This window comes from Panthera leo, chromosome C2 (assembly GCF_018350215.1).
Source record: "Panthera leo isolate Ple1 chromosome C2, P.leo_Ple1_pat1.1, whole genome shotgun sequence".
Classification (NCBI taxonomy): domain Eukaryota; kingdom Metazoa; phylum Chordata; class Mammalia; order Carnivora; family Felidae; genus Panthera; species Panthera leo.
In genome coordinates this window covers 153,569,940-153,593,710 of record NC_056687.1, presented here as the reverse complement: position 1 = coordinate 153,593,710, position 23,771 = coordinate 153,569,940, and the positions used below count along the sequence as shown (strand labels likewise).

At 48.2% G+C, this 23,771-nt stretch overlaps 1 protein-coding gene across 2 annotated transcripts in view; it reads left to right on the top strand.

Moving 5' to 3' along the window:
• Positions 1 to 23,771, top strand: part of STAC (SH3 and cysteine rich domain) — a 140,725-nt gene that overhangs the window by 56,464 nt on the left and 60,490 nt on the right. The window contains exon 2 of one of the 2 annotated variants that reach the window (XM_042956079.1): positions 2,954 to 3,200. In XM_042956079.1, the coding sequence (XP_042812013.1) occupies positions 2,954 to 3,200 (247 nt within the window). Of the gene's footprint in view, positions 1 to 2,920; positions 3,201 to 23,771 lie in introns of both variants that reach the window. The other variant, XM_042956078.1, reaches the window with a different exon arrangement.

Genomic DNA, 23,771 nt, shown 5'->3' with positions numbered 1-23,771 from the left:
GTAACTCTCCCTCATCCCGCCTCCATCACCTGTCAATCACTGGCAGTGCAAACAGGGTGGGTTTAGAGGCAGGTAAATTTCATTCTGAACCTTGGTCTTGACTCACGTGAGCTGTGTGACCTCGGGCAAATTCCTTAACCTCCCTGGGCCGTTTCTCCAGGGGGAGAACAGCAGTGCCTTCTGGATGATTGGGAAGATAAAGAAGGGGCGCCTGGTGAAGCCCTCCGGGTAGGTGCCATTATTATCATCAGAATGGGTGCTATTGTTCCGTTTTGGAGACGAGAGTAGACCATTTATTGAACCATCAGAACTCCATGGGGGGCAGGGGGAGGGGAGACAGAAAAAGACTTTATTTTTCTATGTGATGATATTTAGTCTGATAAACCACCCTCGCCCTAGGTTGCCACAGCCCATGAGAAAATCTTGGCAGATTCCTTAACTTCCTGGTCACTTGAATTTATTAAAAATCTGTCTAAAATAAAACTCTTGTCCCATCTATTTAATCCCTCCTTCCTCCAGCACCCGCCCGGTTCCTAGCTGGAAGGAACGGAAGTGAGGAAGGTCTGTTCTGCTCCTTTACGGTTTCCGGGTCCCCACCTTGGTGTGGCTGTTTCAGCGAGTGCTTTTCATGCCCCGTGTCACTTAGTTTTGCTAGATAGGGAAGGTCCTCTTCACAATAAATGCAGGGCTCCCAAGGACGCGTGGCCCTGCTCCCCTGTATCAGTCAGGATGGGCCAGGTTATGGTACAAGAACAAACAACTCCCAAAGAACTCGTGAGCTTCTCCTCCTCCTCCTTTGATGTTTCTAGCTCCTCTGGTAGGTTTGGGCTGTAGAGAAAAGGGCCCACTGTCTCTGACCTTTTAATGTAGGGTGTTGCTGCTTCTCTGGCCAGAGCTTTCTGGCTAATGATGCCTCATTGCTGGCCTTAGTGGGGCTCCGCTAGAGGGCCCTGCAGGCCTCTTCCCTGGATGGCTCCCTGGCTTCCCACAGCCACAACCAACATCACCTGGGCAAGGAATGACAATCCCACCACATTCCAGGAAGGTGGGAAGAAGCAACGTATTGCGTCTACACACAATAGACACCCAACCTAATGATTTCAAACACCAGTCATCTCTTTAGTTGATGGTTCTGTGGGTTGGCGATTTGGATGGGACTCAGCTCGACGGTTCTTCTCGTCTCATCTAGACTCTTTATTCCACGCAGGGAAACGGGGTGGCTGTGCTTCAGGGGTCTTACTCATGTGATGGGAAGTGACGGGACTGTGTGCCCGTCATCATCCTTCAGGCTGCACTGGCTTAGCTCCTATGGCAGTTTGGTTTCCAAGAGGGAGGACAGAGCATGCCAGGCAGCTTGAGGTCTGGGCTCGGAACTGGCTCAGAACTGCTTCTGCCACCTTCTCTTGGTCAAATTCCCCAAACCAACAAGATCCAAGGAGTGAGGAGATACACTACCTTGGACTGGTGGGTCTGCAAAGTCACATTGCAGAGGTGAATGGGGAAGGGGAAGGGTAGAAAATTGGGGCGTTTTTGCAGTCTACCCCAAGCACTGAAGACCACATCTTCCTGATCTTCTATGGAAGAGGTTGGAGGGGAGATGCAGAGGTGACTAGGTTTGGCATGGGCTTATCAACTCATCTTATATATCCCGTGGGGGGGGGTTGACCACACTTGCAGGGGGCCTTATTAGACGAGTGTGCTTTACCACCTTTTTATCTGCAGCTTTGGGTCAAAGACATTAATTCCAGGCGACAGGCAGAGTCCCCTTGGACATTCAGTTACGAAAGGAAACTACCTTCTAGGTAAAGTGACCTCTCGCAGACCACACAGCCACTAAGCGCTCCGTTCCTCTTATTTGGGCGAAAGGGAAACATTTGCACAAAAGGGGCAGTGAGGAGAAAGCATAGTAAATACCACGGACTTCTAAAAGGCCACCGTGGCTGCCATGGACAGAGCAAGGTACACGCTGGTGCAAGCTGTCACGGGGACCCAGAATCTGCCAGTCCCTGGAGCCCATGACAAGGAGCGTCTCTTTAGATTTAAGAACAAAGGAGACTTCATGAAGCTTCAAGAAACTTCACGAAGACCCCCAGGCTCACATGCTCACATCTGTGTTTCCAAAAGACCCTTCTGGCTGCAATGTGAAGGCTAGATTGGTGGTACAGACCGGACCAAAGCCAGACCTTTCGGAAATTAAGGCTTTGCCAAACCCACGTTTTAACCCTTCATAATTCCAATTCCGAGGTCAAAGGAAAAACGATCCCGTTTGCCATGGCCAAAACCCAGCAGCAAAGCTGGGAGAAAGGCAGAGAAGGTCAGACAGATAATCCCACGCACATGCCCACGCCCAGATTACCCGTCCGTACGCTTCAGACCCACGCAGGCTTGAGAGTTTCTAGTTCGTGTTCCGTGGATACTTTGGCCACATGGATTCCCAGTCACGCAGCGGCCTCTCTTGCTCTGCTGTGTATAGAGATGGGTGGCTGCTAAGTGACCATAAGAGAGAACATCCAGCAGAGGTCCTGGCATCGTAGACGCGGCCACCGAGCCCAGAAGGTCGAACGCTTAGTCGTTCCAGTGATTCAAATTCAGAAGGCAGGTGGTGTCAAAAGTCCAGTGTCACGGGACATTCTGATGGCACGCCGGTAGGACCTCCAGGAGCAGGGGCAGAAGCACAGGCGCCGTGCGTGCTCTTTGGGTCTTCTGGCTCCGGAGGGGGCGGGGAGAGAGCGGGCCAACTCCCTCCAGGCCCTGACCTCGCCCCACCCACGCGGGGACGCGCGTGAGCCACCTTGGGTCCGAGGGTGTCCCGGGGTGGGGGGGGGGGGGGGGATGGCACAAGCGTCTGCAGCCGACCTCACCCCCACAGCCTGAGTCTGCATGATCGATCGTAAGAGCGTGTTCTGTCATTGCATTGCAGCTCCAGAAACTAAAACGATCACTTTCTTTCAAGACCAAGAGTTTACGGAGCAAAAGCGCCGACAACTTCTTCCAGAGAACCAACAGCGACGTGAAGCTGCAGGCGGACATGCTGGCCGAGGTCAGCCCCAGCTCCAGCCCGCTCCCTGCGCCCGGAAGCCTGACGTCCACACCCACCAGGGCCGCCCTGCACCCCGGGGCTGGCGGCAAGGCCCACGCCTTTCAGGAGCACATCTTCAAGAAGCCCACCTTCTGCGATGTGTGCAACCACATGATCGTGGGTAAGGCCTCCCCCACCCCCACCTCCAGGTCCCCGCGCCCGCCGGACAGGCCGGTGAGAGCGGTGCGGCCCGGGTGCGGGTTCCAGGACGGGTTCCGAGCCTCAGAGGCGTGCACGAGGGCAGGTTGTTTGGGGGATCGATAGCTGGGCAAAGGGAAGGGAGGCAGGACGGGGCAGAGGGAGGCGTTGGATGGTGAAGCAGGTGCAACTTGGGCCGGGTCCCCGGGGAGCCCTGTACGGTCGTCTGCTTGGAGGCTGGAGGTCCGGGACGTGGTGCCCCTGCCTCACCTCTCACTGCGTACGGGCAGCCCTTGGGGAGGGGGCGAGATCCTGAATGGAGCAGCTCTTTTCAGCCAAGGGCAGTTGGCAGAGAGGGAATCGGTGGGAGGCAAGCAAGACGTGGGACGCTTGGGCGTGGAATTCTGCAGGGGGGCTCGAGTGACACATCACGGCATCCCCTCCAGGGCGCACGGCGACGTGTGTCTGGGCAGCCTGGGGAGGGGGGTCTGTTGCTTGGTGAATTACAAGCAGATGAGCCAGACGGGCAGGTGTGGGGGGGATGATTCTGGGGGAGGCACTGAACGGGGCGGGAAAGGTGACGGAGCCGCCATTACGTCTCTGTGCCTGGCACGGACCCGCTCGTGGCGGCAGCCTGAGAGTCTTAGGGGGTGTGCCCAGATGACAGGAAGGACCCCCCAAAACGTCCCAGCTACAGGCAGTTCGGGTGGGATTCAGAGTGAACTTGAACCCGTTGTTTCGAGAGCAGCAGTATACCCTGGTAATTGACCCGTCACCGCAGAACAGGAAGAAAGCGCAAGGAGACAGGCCTGTGTCTGCTCTCAGGGGGCCCGAGGATGTCACCCCCCCCCCCACCATATCCCTGCTAGGAGAAGGGAGAGGTCATCCCAAACGGAAGCGAGGCCGAAAATGAAAGATGCAGGGCCGATCCAGTTGTGCCCCGTCTTCCTGAGATGCCCCTGACCCTCCAGAGGTGTCGCTGGGCCAATTCGTGGGGTGCCCTAAGTACTCTGAGGCCAACAGGTGTGGGAGATCTGCTCCCGCTCGTTGACGTCCTAAATGCTTCAGAGTTGGGCTTGGCCACGAACGTTTCAGGGAGGGACGCTGTTAAGGTCCAGAACCTCAGACTCGCAAGCCGGGCCCGGGGCCCAGCGAGGTCCCAGGCAAAAGCTGGTATGTTCTCTAGCCTCACGGCCCAGCGCTCCTACCCTGACGCAGGCACTTCTGTCCGACCCTGCCATGTCCCCTCCAGCACCAATTTCCTACAGGCTGGCATCCCTTCTGAGGGTGACCGTTGCCTCAGGTCACATTCCCTAGAAGCAGAGCCCCAGAGGGGAGTTAGACGTCTGGGATCTGTTGAGGGGGCACCCTGGGGAGAAGGGGGAGGGAGGAAGCAGATGGGGCAGGGAAGTCGCTAAATAAGGAAGCGGTCCCCGCCTGGCGGGAGTCTGGCTTCAGGGTTACACAGCCTGGCCTTCCTGGAGGCCAGCCTTTTGTATCCTGCTGGCAGTGGCCCCTCCCTCCTCCCATGGTGGAGGCCCTTTCCTAACCCGCTGGGTCCAGTGGGTCATGCTCCGTTGAAGGCAGTTGTCTGGAGAAAGGGGTCGCTGTGGGCCATCGGGAGCCAGCATACACATCTCCGGAGCAGTCGGGGCTTTTCGCTGCTGTCACCGATTATCACAAATCTAGGAGGTTAAAACAACACAGAGTCACTGTCTCACAGTTCTGGAGGTTGAAAGTCCGCGGTGGGTCTCAGCGGGCTAAAACCAAGGTGTCAGGAGATACGTTTCTTTCTGGAGGCTCTAGGGGAGAGTGTATGTCCTTGCCTTCTCCGGCTTTGATAGGCTGTCCACACCTTGGCCTGTGGCCCCTTCTGTGTTCAGAGTTATGATGGCAGGTACGTCTTTCTCACACTGCCGTCTCCTTGGTCCTCACTGCCCCTCTTGCACCCATCTGGATAATCCTTCCGTCTCAAGGCCACCTGACTGGCGGCCTTCCTTCCGTCTGTAACCTTGATTTCCCCTTGCCGTGTAACGTAACATGGTCACAGGTTCTGGGGATTAGGAGGGGGACGCCTCTGGGAGGCCGTTCGTCTGCCCCCGGACACCCGGTAGGGGTATCTGGGCAAGGCATCAGCAGTGTCCACCACAATCATAGAAGAAAACTTTGGTTGAAGATCACAAGACTGGCCTCTGTTGGTTCCTTTCCGTCCGGGTTCTGAGGCCAGTCACGTGATTGTCGTACTCCAGCCGATGGCTTTGTCGTGTCGCATGGTGAGAGGCCATTTTCATTTGGAGTGGGCAAAGAGACACCTTTCTGGTCAGTGCACAGAATGGGGAGAACGCTGACCCGTATTTTTCTCCTGCCTATTCCCATGACATAATTAGCCTTTCCCTTCCCAGATAAAATGAGGTGAGGGGGTGAGGATAGTAGAAAGACTACGTTCATGGAATCAGCCTGAAGTTGCACCCCATGCAGCCGTGTGACCTAGTGCCAGTGACTCACCTTCTCTGAACCTGTGTCCTCATTCTATACAGTTATGAAAACCTCAGGGTTTTCAATGGATTCATGAGCTGGCAGATGGGAAGCACCAGGCATCTAGAAGGTTCTCCGTAAAGGGAGCCCATTGGAGTTGGTTATCATTAGAGGAGAAAATGGTCATTACTCTCCTGAAGCAGAGAAATCTATTCACAGGATAAGCCAAATTAGTTTTACAGAAAAAAGTTAAGCTTAATAGTCATAAATAGTTGGAAAAATAACGTCCACACGTTAAGAAGCCCCTCATCTACATGGCAGTGTTTTAGGTTCACATCGAGGATTGTCTCTAATTCTCCATTTCATATTTTATAAGGGATATGGACAAGCGAGTGGGTGTCTAGACGAGTGATCGGAATGGTGAGCGGTGCGTCCAAACAAAATCCTAAGGAAGCTTTGGGAGTTTGGTGTGTACGAGACTTGGGATGTGCAGCTGTGTTTTCAAGTACCATGTTGGGAGAGTCAAGAGACTCATGCTATGCGGCTTTAGAGGAAAGGGTTGGGAACAAGGAGCAAAGTTAAAAGGCAAGTTTCAGTGAGACTATAACCCACTTACCCCAGGCACTTGACCTGTGAATGAATGGCTTCCCTTGTGAGTGCTGAGTAGTTTAACGTCTGTCAGGCCGTGGTCATCCGAAAGTCTTTTCTTACTTCCTTATCTATCTGATAGTCTTCACAATGAGATTTGAAATGTCTGAGCTTCCCGAAGAAGCCCACGTCTGTCGTCGCCGAGCTCGGACCTGTCAGTGGTTTCCAATGTGGCCAGGAAGGCGGGATTCTACGTTTCCCTTCACGCTTGGCCGAGACCCGGTTAAGGAGTGGGATGTTCAGAATGGGGAGGAACATCTTCCCGTCTTGCAAACAGACACACAGGGCTGTCCTCATCTTCAGAGAACCATTATCCATTCACACTCTCATTTTCTAGCTACCATTATTCATGTTCTTCCTTAGAACAAGCCACGTTTCAGAGCAGCGCTTGTGTCACTCAGGGGTTTCTCAGTAACGCTGTGTAACAAACAAGTCCTCTCAAACGCCAACACTTGGAGTAGCCTTCTTTGACTCTTACTCAGGCATCTTCAGATCAGCTGGGGTTTGGCTGCCATCGCATATGCTTTTCTTCTTCTCCTACCCCTTCCTTGGACGAGTGGGCCAGCCAGGTTGTGCTCTCCTCATGGTGAGGACAAGTGGAGGCATACAGAGTTTCTCAGAGCCTTGGATTGGCGGCATTCCACCAGAGCGTGGACCCAGCCCACACCAAGGAATGGAGAAATGCGCTCAGCCTCTAGTGGCAGGGATTTCAGAGCCACCCGGCCAGAGGCACAGGTACAGGGAGGGGGGGAGAATGGGGTCCATAATCCAATCTTCCTCCGTGCTTACTTAGGGCGGCCTCTTGATTATCGAACCTCTTTTGTGTGGTAGACTGCACGAGTCTTGGGCGCTGTACCACCCTTCCATTCCATTTCTCCATCTGGAAGTGATGATTTGGATCTGACTGTGAGCATGGTGGGAGAGGGTCTCGTGTTCCATGCCCAGGACACTGAGGAAACTTGGCCTCCGACCTAGTCTGCGCGTCTGCCTAACATTCTTCCAAGTCCAATGCATCACTTTCAATTCCACACAAATTTGCACCAGGCCTTTTCAAGGCAGTGCTATCCATAACCCTTAAATGGGTGATGCTGTGTCTCCAGTTTAAATCTCACTGTGACCGGTGTGAAAAGACAAAGGAACATGTGTTTTGAAAATGAGTAACAGAAATGAGTTTGCCTCTGAAGAATGTCACATTCAATACCCTAAGGGAGGATTTAGGTACTTCTCAAGTACAGCAACAATTTTGAAGGACTCCCATCTTGAAAATCACCAAGAGATGTGCCCCGTGCTGAAGAGAATTCTCACTGTACTTTTCCTTTATTAGAATTAAATTTATATTGTAGCTGCCATTTTATCTTGAAAAAGACAGAGGGGTGCCTGGTGGCTCAGTCGGTGAAGCGTCCTACTCTTGGTTTCCGTTCAGGTCATGATCTCACAGTTCGTGAGATTCAGCCCAACTTCAGGCTCTGCGCTGACAGCACAGAGCCTGCTTGGGATTCTCTCTCTCCCTCTCTTTCTGCCCTTCTTCTGGTTGTGCTCTCTCTCTCTCTCTCTCAAAAATAAAATAAATGAACATCTAAAGAAATCATCATCAAGGCGCACTGCTTTTTTCCAAGATGAAAACAAAAGTAAAGAAGGCAGACTCCTTCTAAGAAAGAGGAAGGAGAATGAGAGAAGCAATTTGAGGCAGGAAGAAGGGGAAAAGGGAGGTGGCCAAGGAGGGAGGTGAGGAGAGGAAGCTACGTGAAGCAGAGGCTGGCAAATGTTCTCACTTCCTGAGACGAGGCACGGAGCACGCTAGTCTGGGATCGCAGGGCACAGTCCATCTGTCCCCTTTCTCTTTCCCTACTCTTCAGACTTAGCCTCCTGTCTCTACATGTATCACCTGAAGATTCGTTTCCTTCCAGCCACAGGTCATTTTCATATCCCAGATTCCAGGGAAAGACTATCTGCTGCTATCTCCTGAGAGTGACATTTCAGAAAACGTATTAGAGCAGTTTTTTTTTCCTTTCAGCTGAGAACCAAAGGCTACATCATGATGGCCAGGAAAAGTCAAATCTCATTTGTGAGGTTTTCTAGCTGATGGATGTTTGTTTAAAAACAGAAGGAATCTGGGGCGCCTGGGTGGCTCGGTCAGTTAAGCATCCAACTCTTGGTTTTGGCTCAGGTCATGATCTCTTGGTTCATGAGTTTGATCCCCACGTGCCTGCTTGGAATTCTCTCTCTCTCTCTCTCTCTCTCTCACTCCTTCTCTCTGCTCCTCCCCTGCTCTCTCATTCTCTGTCTCTCAAAATAAATGAAAACTCTTTAAAAAAATAAAAAGTAAAAGGAACCTGGCATTCTCACTGTCTAGGATTTCTAATTTGGAATGGACACTCATTGGGTTGATAGGGCGTCACATTTGTTCCTTGCCTGACTGTGCCCTAAAGCTGGGAAGGCTACACATTTTCATCTACCAGTGAAAGTAAACCAGGACCCCACCTGTATGTTGCTAATTTCCTCACCTCTTTCACTCTATAGCTCGTTCCCAGTCGCCAGCTTTGCCCTTGTCCTCAGATTTGCACCTCCCCTGCAAATGTGGCACACAGACCCTTGGGTTGAGCAGGCACTGTGGCAGGCCCTTCTGCCAGTCTGATCTTTGCAAGCCAAAGACGGTCAACCCAACTTTTCATGGGACATAAGAGAAATAGGTAGGTGTACCTCAGCCCCAGTGCTGACTTTCCCAGCCTTTGAGTCAAGAAGACTGATGACCCAGCCTTAGACTGGGAGAATCCTCTTGGTTTAATGGGCATCTTTTCCCCACCAAGCGGATCGATTCTGGCCACCCTCAGGCTTTGGCCATGGGCATGAGGGGTGGGGACTCCTCTGCATCATGTATCAACTTAAATGTATTCCATCAACGGCACCCTCATTTTGGGAGAGCATTGAGTCTGCTTGCGGTAATCTGCCTCTCATTGAAATTTCAGAGACTTGAACAAGTCAAAATAACTATCACCATATCTAACCTATCACCATAACTATCTCAATGCACGAGTCCACTCCATCGGTTAAAGAGTTTTTTTTTTCCAAAGGACTCCATTCTCCTGTTGACTGTCTCATGCCTTGTTTCCCAAACTATTTTTTAATTAACTAAATGTTCTTAGTCGGCATCCACTTAGAAGACAGCCTATCCAACGGGCTCCTATTTCCTAAACACATACTTAGCAAAACAGCTGGATGTCCGTGCTTGACATGTCAAGTTGCGTATACAGTCACTGCGCAAAGAATCGTTCACCTTCAAACCATCCGAGTGGCGACCGCCGGGGAAAAAACTCTGGCTTTGTTTTAGGTGAGCAGCCCCAGAACTGGACCTGAGGTAGAGATTCTTGTGAGAGTGGTTTCTTGTGGAGCGTGCCCTCAGGAGAAGGGATTCGGATTCTGCTGCCCTGAGCAGAAGAGGCAGGGGGCATTTTCTAAAATGCTAATTAGTGGGTGGGAAAAAACCAGTCTGCCCTGAAGTACGCCAACAGACGTAGAGGCGAATTGGAGCGCCTGGATGGCTCAGTCGGTTGGGCACCCAGCTCTTGATTTTGGCCCAGGTCATGATCTCATGGTTCGTGGGATCGAGCCCAGCACGGGGCTCTGTGCTGACAGCGCAGATCCTGCTTGGGGTTCTCTCTCTCCCTCTCTCTCTCTCTGCCCCCCACATGCACATGCCCTCTCTCTTTCAAGGTAAATAAATAAACTTAAAAATAAAAGAAACAGAAGTAAATTAAAAACAAAACAGAGAAAGAATATGGAAAATTCCTAATCCCTCTGAAAGTTATCTCCAGGTATATTAAGGCTTCAGCCTGCTTCGTAAAGGAAGCTTGACACAGAAGCCTTATTTCTTCCTCTGTGACATTTCTCTTCATTTCCTCTTTTTGTTGCATATTTTAACGCAAAGGTGGCACAAAGGGGGTCATAACAGGGATATCTTTATTTTGCATTATAGCCACATACAAATACAAGGCCATCCCATCCTGTTTAACCCTCGTGTCCTGAATTCCCACCGTTATAGTAAAACCCCCAACTTCGTTTTGTGTATATTTGCCTTTATCCACCTTTGACTTTAAACCTTTTTTTTTTGGTCACGTTATCTAAGTGCTGCTTTGGCAACTCAACATAATTGGACTTTAGATTTCTTTTTTTTTCCCCAACTTGAATTTTTATTCCAAATTCGAAGAGATTTATGGATTCGCATTCATTGCTCTGAGTGAAATAGTTGGCTTTCCTTCTGTCTGTTACTATGCAGTTTCTATTTTGTGTTTTCTGTTTCCTTCCGGTGTGTGTGTGTGTGTGTGTGTGTGTGTGTGTGTGTGTGTGTTAGTCATGTGGTTTGTGTGTTCTTTTCCTTTTATAACTTCCCGTGTTTGGGAAGATATGTAATATGCTCTTGTCCTAATGATTACCTCTGAGGTTTTCCCAGAACACTGTTCTTCCTCGCCTCTCAGGTTATTAAAAGGTGAAAATACATATGACATTTTGATTTCTCCGTTACTCCAGATAATTTACCAGATTTCTAATCCTGACTCAAGTAAGTGTGTCACTTTTGTCAATCCAGACTTTTACAACTCCAATGTTTTGCAAGTCAGACCTTTGAGAATAAGTTTTAAGATACATGCACACCTTATAATAAGATTATACATCTATTTAGACGGTTCTAATTGTAACTGATTTCAGTATTTACCATCTGTTCTATTACATAACGTCTCCACTCTTAAGCTCTGTTTTCGTTTTGTGTCTCAGTTTCCCGGTGTGTATTTTCAGTACCAAAGGCATACAGGAGTGAATGGCCACGGGGCCACTTGCTTGGCTAATAAACCTCTTGCAGATTGGGGCCGACCGAAAAGCAACTCAGGGTTTCTTGCAGTTTCTGCAAATATCCCTCAGCCATGTCCTATGGCTTTGTCTCCCTGACCAGTCTGCTTTCACTGCGGCTAGTGGCTGGCTCTCCCCGTTTCTATTAGTCTGTGAAATCTAAAGATCTGGAAACGGCTGCCCTATGACAGTAATTGGATCATCCGGGGTGGCAGTTCCTGTCTGGTACTACCTCTCACAAGGACTTGGATGGTGATGTTCCATTCCCCGCTTCCCTGTATTCCCCACCCATTCTTCCGTTTTGATTGAGCACCGACTGTGTGCCCGGCCCTGTGCTGATGTCTGACGTCTTCATTAATTCAGGTGGGGAGCCTGGGAGGTAGCAAAGGAAATGAGAGAGAAGGTATCTAGAAACTGGAAGAATTGACAAGGAGCCCCTCCCACTTTAAGCTAAAGACCCCTTGGGCCTCCTTCCATGACAGACCATGGCGTGCGGTGGACAAGGTGGGTTTAACGGGCCTCTCACGATGCTCTCACGGGCCTTCCCAAGCTATCCCCCCACCCCCATCCAGGTGACCTGACCGGGATGTCCTGAAGCCAAATCACTGTTGGGAGAGTAGCTGAACCCCGTTTCGGGACCAGTTTGAGGAAGTCAGGAAGCCAGAGGAACTGTCAGAATCTAGTTTGTCTAGACCTTAGTAGCATGTTGGCCATACTTATGCATATGCTCCTAAATCTGTTTTTCATAATGTACCCAAGCTAGCATTAGGAAGACATACACCCTGTCTCCCTCCTACACCCCATCCTTAAACATCTCATGACTAGTCAGAATAAGAAAGGGGACCGAGTGGAGAAGGTCTCCAGAATATAAACATTTCCCAAAGAGAAGGCATGATTTTATTTCTGTGGACTGTTTGTTTTACTAGTAATTGGCCAAAGTCTTTTTTTTTTAATATGAAATTTATTGTCAAATGGGTTTCCATACAACACCCAGTGCTCATCCCAACAGGTGCCCTCCTCCATGCCCATCACTCACTTTCCCCTCCCTCCCACCCCCCTCAACCCTCAGTTTGTTCTCGGTTTTTAAGAGTCTCTTATGGTTTGGCTCCTTCCCCCTCTAAGTTTTTTTGTTCCTTCCCCTCCCCCATGTACCAATTGGGGGAAACGTCATTTTTAAAAAGTCAGCCAAAAGAAAACAACTGTCCCTCTTAAATTATAGATCATGATGTCTGCAAACGCCTTGGTGATTTCTTGAATCACAGCATAGCAATAATTTCCCAGAAGAATAATGTTTTGTGTGCCCCAAAGAAGATACTGGCATTTTTGGAGTCTTTTAAGATTATAACTTAGCAGAAAAAAAGGGACAATACGGGAAAGTATTTTCCCTGCGTGAATAACCCATCAGAGAGGGGAGAGTGATAATTTAAGGTGGTCTTTTGTTCAGTTTTTAGCCATTCCCTGTAGATCACCGGCCAGGTGATCTAGTAATATCTAGTAATATCATAGCAAATATATGCTGAATACATGTGTTTCCATGTTCTCCCATGATCCACTGGGCTTCAGACATTTTTTTCTTTGTCCCGTCCATCAAGAAATAAAAAAGGTGCCCAGGACAGAAGGAAGGGAGAAGGAATCGTCCCAGGAAGACTTGGAGCAGTCAGAAAGTGGGCACCTCTCTGAATCCCGGATACGCTTTGAGAGTTTTCTAAACTCGAGATGGCAGAACCTTTGCCTGACTGTGATACCGCTGATTCATGCCTTCCTGCTTGAGGTTCAGACCAAGTCACGACAAATATAGGGAGGCCGCCTGCCCTTGGATCCGTTCCATTGTTAATTCTGTGCTTGGAGACGAGGGATCCATGGGAACGGGCCGCCTCCTGCTGTGAACACGGGAGATGCAGACCTGTTGGAAGATGTGTATCCTGCGCTTCCATTCGGCTGCTTTCACGGAGAATGTTCCACTGACCTACTTTAGAACGTGGCTTGTGCAGCCGCAGTGGCTACCACATCATAAAGTGACAGAACTAGGCTGGTAGTAAAATATCGGGCAGCGCTTTGTGTGTATCTGGGACTCAAAGCATCAGGCAGGGCGTGTGTGTGTGTGTGTGTGTGTGTGTGTGTGTGTGTGTGTGTGTATCTATGGGAGACACCTGTGCATTGGGACCCAGCTATTAAGGACTGCAGATAGGGGTGGGGGTGGGGGGAGAAATCCATTGCTAAATACTATGAAAGCCTTTCCTTCGTAGCTTACCAAACACTGCCTGGTTGCTGAAGGAGAGGAAACAAAGCCTAGATTATTCTATCACACTCGAAGCTTACCTGGCAAGAAAATGCAAAAGTCTATGGTTACCCTGCCCCCCACACCCCGACAACATGACCACAGACGAATGCGGGAGGGCCCCCGCGTGCGCATCGCACGTGCACCCACGCCCTCGGTCAGGGAGAGGTGTGCTGCCATTGCCATAGCAAGAACATCGTTTAAAGAATTCACGTCGCTTCAGCCGGTCCACGATGCCACACAGCCTAAGACCGAAGCGTCACCTTTACCCTGTTCTCATGCCACAAAAGGGAACGAGAGTTACTCATTAAAACCGAGGTGGGGCACTGAACCGGCCTCCGTGTGACCCCGAAGGCCTCTATCACTTTGCATGCGATCTGCCTGGTATTCCTGTGTGAAAAGGACGTCTCGGGGAACATCGGCTGAGCATCTGTTTTCCCATTTTAAAAATAGAAATCAAAACTGCCTATTCTGGTAGATTTGGGATAAAGATTAAATGAGACCGCGTCCAAAAGCAGTAGTGTCCGGTTATAGTAACTTTCCTTGCTTCCCCCCATTTCCTGTCCTGCCACCCTCCCCCCGGGGGGGAGGGAGGGCGGAGGAGGGGCTGGGCTGCTGCCCGCCTGCCTTCTCTCCGTGGGCCCAGTCTCTCACTTTGACGGCCAGAACTTGGCTGCCCGGAGGCCTTGGCGATGCCAGAATGCTCGAATACGTCCACAGTGGAGCAGAGCAGCATCTTGGCCCATAAAATCTGCCAATTCACCGAGGGACCATTCCTGCTGGGGCAGGTGGCTCCTTCACGCGCTCAGCTCCTGACCAGGGAGAGCCTCAAGGCCGTCTGTGACTCCACCCTGTCCCCTTCCTCCAGAAACCCCACACACTGACCTCTCTGCAGTCAGGCCGGGCCGACTTCTCTCCCCCGCTGCCCCCGCCCCAGCCCAGGCTTCGTCCAGCACCTCTCACATGAACTAGTTCAAGAACTCCCTCAGGTGTGTTCTTTCAACCCATCTCTACCTCCTCTTCTGTTGCCAAACCTCAGCTGAAAGCAAACGGACAGTGAGTTCCTGCCTTTCTCAGGAATGCTCCACTCTCCCATTGCCTGAAGAATTACACGGAAGCTTCCCCGGCTTGACACTTACTCTAAAACCTCCAGTAGCCAACAAAGGCAAAGGAGCAAGGGCTTTGTCCCATTAGATTTATAGGAAGTGAAACTTTGCTCACTACCCGTGAAAGTAGTGGGCGCACTAGCAAACATCTGTTCGTGGATCACTGCGAATAAACCCAAAATACAGACCTGCGGGAGAGAGCAGGAGGGGGCAGAATGGGACAGAGGAGCCGGGGTGGTTCCGCTCTTGGTAGAGCGAGTGACCTCGGACAGCTGGTAGACCTCCACCGACTTGTTGGGATTTACTACTAACCAAATAAAGTGATACGTGGGAAGATTCCTTGTGGACCGCGACACTCAAAAGCTGGGCAGTGTTACGAAAGCCGTCTTTATGTACAAAAGGTTGGTACTCCCAGGCAGGCACTTTGGGGATGGAGAGAAGGAGAAAGCCTAGACTGACCAGTCCCTTCTAGGGACCCCTCAGGAGAAATGCCAGTGCTCAAGCCTTAAGCTAGAACAGTTCCGAAGAAAGCGAATGGGAGTGTGAAAACCAGAGACCCCGGACAAGGCGGCAGGCAGGGCAGCCGGGATCATCCATACCGGGGTCAGGGATGTCAAGCTCAGATAGTTCCCAGATGGTCGTGGGAAAGTGGTCATTAAGGAGGATGTCTTCTCGCAAAAATTTAAGCCAAACACACGTGATAGAAGGAAAGCGCGGTGGCCAGGGTATTACGACGTGAACTGGTGACCCAGAGGGCAGAGGCTGTGGACTCCAAACACAAAGCCCTGAGCCAACCCAACTCCCGTTGCTATATTTAAAGCTCAGTGCGGGAGGGGCGGGGGAAGTGGGGAGAGTTTTTCCACTAGCAGTCAGGAACCGAAATAGGAAAGATCAACAGAGAAGCATTTATAAACAATGAATGCCATTAATTTTTTTTTGAAGCTAGAGGGGGTTGGAAAGATGTAGTGTAGCAAGGAGTGGGGGATATAGGCGGGGAAAGATGGCCCAGGGGTCTGCGCGGTGTTTAGTGGTCCTTTCTGCTTGCTTGATGGTGTTTCACCATCAAGTAGGGGAGAGAGAGGATGGGTTATTTTTAATCAACGTCCCGTGACTAGAGTGCAACTGCGATGGAAAATATGTTCCCTGGTTCCCCCTTTAGCAGAAAACTTTCTAAGTATTGAGCGATATCTAAAGATTGGGGGCAATTGAGGCCATCTTGCTCTAAGTCCAGAAGAGCTCGAGCTCTTTCTGATACATCACAGCACGAGGACAGTGACAGGTAACCTAGGGCTCTTTGGGGGGACGGTGAGAAAGAATGATAGGTCCTGGTTCGAGCTGTGTCTGCCTAACTTCCCAGCACGGTGGGGCAGGAACATGAGCACAAGAGGCTGGACAGTGGTAGTTTAATATCGTCCCTGCCGTGAAGGAGGGGGTTAATGTTGGTCAGACCGCTTCCCTTCTTTGGGCCTGTTTCTTCATCTGTAAAATGAGAGCGCTTGCTAGATCTGGGGGGAGGTGCAAGTTGGTTTCCATACTAATTGATTGGCAGTGATTGCCCAGAGAAGCTTCTAGCTGCCCTGTCGTGCAGTGAGAACGCTATTGTGACGGATGAGTGATGCCTGCCATGTATGCGGAATGAAGCGCTTCTTCAGTCCCTGTCCCGTGTATTTGCCATCCCTGGGCTGCTGATCTCAAAGGCAGGACTTCTCGAAAGTGGAATACTCATGCAGATCACCTGGAAGTCTTGGTGACTTAGCTGATTTAGCGGGTCTGGCTGGATCCTGAGATTCTGCGTTCCTCTCAGGGTCTCAGGCAGTGCCGGTCATGCTGGTCTGTGGGCCACACTTTCAGTTGTGAGGCACCAAGACTAGATTCTGTGACACCCTTCACTCAGCAAGTCGCTAAGACTTACGTGGAAGGCCTCGCCTTAGGTGCCTGGGAAAGAGAAATGAGGTACAGAAATCGAAGAGCTAATCTTAAATGTTCATAAGATTTCTAACTTTTTCTCTTGCATAGATGTTCTACTTCTTTTCTTTCCATAGGTAATAAACATGGGATGCTTAATAAATAACTGGGGAGACACATACACATGTAAATATATGCACCAAGGCATATAAAAAGTGCCAGGAAAATCCAATTGAGGAAACTAGTAATAGTTCTACCCGAGAAGGAAGAGGTCAATGAAAGTCCCATAAAGAACTCAAGTCAGCTGAGCGTCCAACTCTTGATTTCAGCTCAGGTCGTGTTCTCACGGTTTGTGAGTTCAAGCCCTGTGTCAGTCTCTGTGCTGGTAGCATGGAGCCTGCTTAGGATTCTGTGTCTCCCTCTCTCTCTCTCTCTGCCCCTCCACCACTCGCTCTCTCTCGCTCTCGCTCTCACTCTCTCAAAAATAAATAAGCTTAAAAAAAAAGAATGTGAGATTTGAGGTGGGCCTTACGAGTTTACCACTTCCTACCAAACTCAGTATAGTTCTTGGAAGCACCTCCCCATTGGGTACAAAGAAGCCAAGTTATGCCATGTTTTCTTTTTAAAACATATAACAGGGAATCAGCTCTTAATTTCTCAGAAACTGATGATAAAGCCTACAGATTTGTCCAGGTTAGCCATTGCCTCTATGTTCTTTTGGGAGGCTCGTCCCATGGGAGGCACCATATCTGCAAAGCAAACCGGTCGGTTTTTGTCTGAAATAGTATTTGAGAAGGGTTCTGGACCAGTTCATCCTTTTATCCCTGGCTTTCGAATGTATGAATCAAAGCTCTGGGACCATGAAACCACAAAATGTAGCTCGAAGATTTCAGTCAGACCTAGTTGATTGAGGAAAAGAAACACATTAGCAAAGGACACCAGCCCGAGATGCAAAATAAGGATTAAGTCAGACCTGCTTTAGGATTCCAGCCCTACCACTTACGAGCTAAATATACTTGGGTAAATTGTTTAAACTCTCTGATCCTTAATTTTCCATCTGTTAAATGTGGAATAATAACTAACTTCAAGGGATTGTTGTGTTACAGAGAACATATGGAAAGAACGTAATCGTTGGTGATTCAGAGCACCGTCTGCATAGTGGCCCTGACCCCAGTGGTCTCTCCGTTTTCAGCCTCTCGGGAGAAAAGGCAAGTAGTTCTGTGTGCAGGAAGAAAGAGGGAATTTGTCATCAGGAAACCTGGGTTCAGATCTCTTCTCTGCACTCTTGTTTCCGTGTGGCCTTGGACCAAGGATTTCTCTCCCCCAGAGCTTCAGTTTCCTCACCTATAAAAGAGGGCTGAAAATAGTTGTTGCCTTTTTTTCATGGTTCTCAACTGGGGGCGATTTTGCCTCCCAGAAAGGGTTTCAAGATTGAGCAAGTAAAAAGACAGGACACCCAGTTACATTTGAATTTCAGAAGAGCAACCAATAACTTTTTAGTGTGTGTCACAGGCAATATTTGGGACCCAGGTGTCCCGTGCAATATTTGAGGTATTCTTATATTAAAAAATAATTTGTCGGGGCGCCTGGGTGGCTCCGTCGGTTAAGCATCTGACTCTTGATCTCGACTCGGGTCACCATCTCACGATTTGTGAGTTTGAGGCCCGCATAGAGCTCTGCACTGACATTGCAGAGCCGGCTTGGGATTCTGTCTCTCCCTCTCTCTGCCCCTCCCCTGCTTCGGCTCAGTCTCTCTCTCTTTCTCTCAAAATACATAAGTGAACTTTAAAAAAATAATCATTCGTTATCTTAAAATTGAACTGGGCTTTCTGCGTTTTATCTAACAACCTTATCTCCAGGGACATTTGACCATGCCAGGTGGTGTTTCAGTTGTCGTGATTCTGGGCAAAGGGTGCTACTGGGTAGAGGCTAGGGACACTGCTAACCCTGCTACAATGCATGGGGTAGCTCAACACACACACACACACACACAGACACACACACACACACACAGCAAAGAGTTATCAGGCCCCAAATGTCACTAGTGCAGGGGCTGAGAAACTTGGATTTAAGAAAAACACTTTGAAATCTAGAAAGCAGTGAAAGCTATTCATTAAATTTGGGGGCAAAGGGGGGGGTTGGAGATGGGCACTTTTCCCTTGCCAGCCAGAGGGAATCGAGATGGAATAGTCTGGGCAGTCTGCAGATTGACATTGTGTTGCACAGTGAGTCCTGAGGAACTCGGAGGGAGGCCCCACCTTGAAGGATGTTGTTCCAGGAAAGGAAAACAAAGCCCGCTGTGCATGCCCGCAGGCTCAGGGCGCGCGGCCCGGGAGCCAGTGGGCGGCAGGGACTTGCCGAAGTGACAGGACTTGGCATCCAGGACCACACTCTCCACGCTACCCGAGGCCTAGGTGGTGGTGCGTGGGCATGGGGGAGGGTTGCTGCCCTCTTTTACCCCCCAAGCTCTTAGGCTCCCGACCCCAACCGCAAATTCCCGGCAGTGGGAACCCCCAGGGTGATTCCTCTCACCTCGACATGACCTGGTTTTTCTGATTCTTCACAAATAACACCACTTCCTTTCAAAAAATACGTAGCGTCTTGGACCGCCAGGGTGGCTCAGTCGGTGAAGCATCCAACTCTTGATTTCGGCTCAGCTCATGATGTCGTGGTCAGGAGTTCGAGCCCCAGGTCAGGCTCCATGCTGAGCACGGAGCCCGCTGGGGATTCTCTCTCTCTCCCTCTCTCTCTGCCCCTCCCCTGCTCACACTCTCTCTCAAAATAAGTCAATAAACTTAAAAAAACGGAGTATCTTCTCATTACAGAAGGGAAATACACTCTTTATAGAAAATGAGAAAGTACAAATACATAGAAACAAGAACTAAAAACCATGTATAATTCCACTCCCAGACAGAAATATTAATGTCTTACATATGCTCTGCCAGACATTTTTACATGTATGTTTATGTTCATTTTAAATGAGAGATTTCTAAACACGGGTATTACCCTAATTTTGACACTTCGGCCTTATAGTGTGAGCATTATATCCTGCCAATCATTATTCGGTTAAAAATTGTCTCACTACCCAAAAAGTATTTTGGGTGTGGGTTTACCAAGCTCTTATTAACTCATACTTTATTCTGGGATATTCTACTTATTCCCCATTGTGTGGTATTATTCACAAAGTGACGGTAAGCGTCTTTGGAGTTAAGTCTTTGCAGACACATTTAATTATTTTTAAGACCAGTTCTGAAATTGAAATTGCCGTAGCGAAGAATTACGCATCTGTTTAAAGTTTTTGGTGCGTGTTCCCAAAGTAACCGGACAGTGGTGCTGTCATACCCATCGCCCCACATCCAAGCACTGATGGTTTTCTTTTTTTCTTTTTTAATATTTGCACATGTGATAGGAGAAAAATGGATATCTTGCTATATTTACTTCCAATTATTTGATTACTAATTAAATCTGCCATTTAAGATGGCTTAACTTTTTTTAAATATTTAAAAAAAATTTTTTAGTATTTATTTATTTCCGGAGAAGGAGAGAGAGACAGAGTGTGAGTGGAGGAGGGGCAGAGAGAGAGAGAGAGAGAGAGAGAGAGAGAGACAGAATCCGAAGCAGGCTCCGGGCTCTGAGCTGTCAGCACAGAGCCCGACGCGGGGCTGGAACTCACAAACCGCGAGATCATGACCTGAGCCGAAGTCGGACCCTCGACGGACTGAGTCACCCAGGCGCCCCAAGAAATGCTTAACTTTTAATTACATTTCTTTTACATGGTCTCATGTTAGCCTTTGGACCATATATCTTTCTGCTTATTTATATATTTTTTTAATTGGAAAGAAAGGCTCCTTAATCCCATATAATATATTACAATATCCTGAATTTTATAAAGAAAATATTTTCTCCAATATATCTGCCTTTCAGCTTTGTATTAGTGAGCATATTTTCAATGTAATCAACTTTATCAATCTTTTGGTGTATTGTTTTCTTTCATAGAATCATTCTGAGAAAGACTTTCTCTATTCAAGAATAAATAAGCTAGTATTTATATTTTCTTCAATTAATTCAATAGTTTCAACTATTATGTAAATTCCATAACCCATCTAAACTTTATTTCAGAATATGTTAGGAGTTGTGTACCTGGTCTTTTCCCCAAACAATTTACCAAGTGATTCACCAATATTTGTTTTACAATCCCACTTTTCACTGCTGATTGAAAAGTCACTTTTATAAAACATTAAATTCTTTAAAGATACTTAAAGTATATTTTTTGGTTTTCAGTTCACTTTATCGGGTATTCTGTTTGTTCAGCACCAATAGCCCTCTGGCTTAATTATTATTATGGGCTGTCATAGATTCTTTTTTAAAAATGTTTTGCTATTCTCAGGCATTTATTCTTCAAGATTAATTTTAGAGTCATTTTATGAAGTCCCCCACCCAAATCCCATGGAGATTTCAACTGGAATTCTGGTAAATTTGCAAAACTATTTGGAGAAAATTGGCATCCCTCCATTTCTTATTTAATAATACCGTGCTGAGTATTCCTAACATCACACATCTTTGTCTTCTTTCAAACTTAAAAAGAATTCATTCAACAAATATTTGTGGAGTATCTCCTTTCTGTTAGGTTTTGTTCTAAGCACTTAGGATGTATCAGTGAATAAACCAGGAAATGATCTTGACTCTTGTCAGGTTGACATTTTGGTTGGGGAGACGATGGATGGATGGGTGGATGGATGGATGGATGGATGGAAGAATTCTCTAAGGTTATAAGTGATGTCGAAGGAAGAATAATGTAAAGCCAGGTGAGAAAGATCAGGAGTTGAGAGGAAGGGACAGATTTCAGTATCACGGGAAGTGCTCAGGGTAAGCTTGTTGAGATCAGACCTGAGTAAGAGGCGCAGAAGGTGAGAGAACTCTGGGCAAAGAGCATTCCAAGTGAAGGAAACAACCAGAGCTCAAGACTTAGGCAGGAGTATGCCTTGTGTGTTAAGTAATAGCCCGGCAGCCAGTGCGCGGTGGACCAGAGTGGATGATGAGCAGAAAAAGAGATCGTGTGTAACCCTGGAGACCATTGTGAAGACTCTCACTTTTACTCTGTAATGTAACTGTATTTGCAAAAGGTTGCTTTAGCTGCTATGTACAGAATAGCAGCTCCTAAGACTTTGGAGGGAGGGGGTAAGGATCGAAGCAGAGAGGACAGACGAGAGGCTGTCACAGCAGTGCAGGTAAGAGAGAAGGGTCTAGATTCCTGATACATTTGGAAGGAAGTGCCCAGCAGGATTTTCTGCGCATGGGCTGCATGAGGAAATCAGCAGACAGGGATGCTACCCACAAAGTTTCTGGCCCAAGTCACTTGGGAAAATGGTGTTGCCATCGACTGCAATGGGGACACGGCAGGCCGAAGAGGTTCTGGGCCATGTGTTGAGGGAAAAGGATCACTAATTCAGTCTCAGGTGTGTCGGACTTTGAAATGTTTATTTGACAGCCAACTAGAAAAATGTCAAGCAGTCAGGTGTGTGAGTAGATTTGGAGTCTGAGGGGCTTGTCTAGGTAAGAGATAATAGATATTGGAGTCATCAGCCTGTGAGTAGTATTTAAAGGGATACGGTTGGAGGCTCTGACCAAAGGAGTTACGTGTAGACAGAAAAGAGCAGAGGACCAAGGATGGAGCCCTGGGACTCTCCAGGGTTAAAAAGTTGGAGAGGAAAGGAGGAACCAGTAAGAGACCAGGAAGAAGTGCCTAGTGTGGTAGAGATTAACCAAGAAGATGTAGCATCGTAGAAGCCAAGAAAGAAAATGTTAAAGAGAATATCAGCCTTATTACATGGTACCACTGGTAGATCAATTATGGGATGAACTTCGACTACTAGATTCATCTGGTGTCTGGTAAGGATGAGAGCAATTTGGTGGGCTGGTGAGACAGACCTTCTAATGCTTCCTCATTAAGTATCAGAGAGACTCCATCTTTATTATATTACAGAATATCCTTCTAACCCACCTTCAAGAAGAGCTTACATCAGGGGCACCTGGGTGGCTCGGTCGGTTAAGCGTCCGACTTCGGCTCAGGTCACGATCTCACGGTCCGTGGGTTCGAGCCCCGCGTCGGGCTCCGTGCTGACAGCTCAGAGCCTGGAGCCTGTTTCGGATTCTGTGTCTCCCTCTCTCTGTGACCCTCCCCGGTTCATGCTCTGTCTCTCTCTGTCTCAAAAATAAGTAAACGTTAAAAAAAAATTAAAAAAAAAAAAAAAGAAAAAGAGCTTACATCAGAAGAAGTCTAGTTCTATGAGTAATTAGGTTAATAGCTATTTCTAATAATAAACTCTTTTATATATTATAAAATATATAATATACATATATACGAATATCCAGCCATAAGAAGGAATGGAAAATGGAATACTGATACGTGTTACAAAGTGGATAAACCTCGAAACCAAACTAAGCAGAAGAACCCAGACACAAAGGCTACATCTTGATGATTCCATTTACATGAAATAGGTAAATCCATAGAGACACAAGGCAGATTGATGGTTCCCAGAAGCTAGGGGAGGGAAGGATGGGAAATAATTGCCTTTTGGGTATGGGGTTATTTTGGGGGTGATGAAAACGTTTTGGAATCCGATAAGAGTGGTGGTGGCACAATATTGTGAACGTACAGAATGCCACCGAATTCTTCACTCAACAGTGGTTAATTTTGTTGTGTGAATTGCACCTCAATTTAAAAAAAAAAAGGTACTGGGGAAAAGGAAAAAGTTATGACCCACAGGCCAAATCGGGCCCCACCACCTGTTTCGAGCCAGGAGATAAGAATGGTTTTTACATTTTTTTAATGGTTGAGAGAAAATCCAGGGAAGAGTATTTCATAACACATGAAAATTCTGTGAATTTAAATTTCAGCGTCTCTAAATAGAGTTTTATGGAGATACAGCCACACTCACTTGGTTAGTTGTTATTTGTGTCTGCTTCATGCTACAACGGTAGAGTGGGATAGATGCAAGGGAAACCGTGTGGCTTGCAAAGCCTAAAATATTTGCTCTCCTGCCCTTTACAGAGATGCTTTTCTGGCCCCTAGTCTAACTCCTCACAAAGAAAAACCAAACAAAAATGAAAAAGACAGAAAAACCCAAAAACTCCTTTATGGCCAAGCTTTGCGCTGTTGACGAGTTTTCTTCTGGAGGAATCCTCCACTCTGCTGCCAGAATCTCCAGATTCTTGAAATATGTTTTTCAAAAAAGGAATTGGAATTGGGAGTTATCTGCCTTCCTTCTGGAAATTATGCCTTCCCTTGATTAGCTTGCAAGAT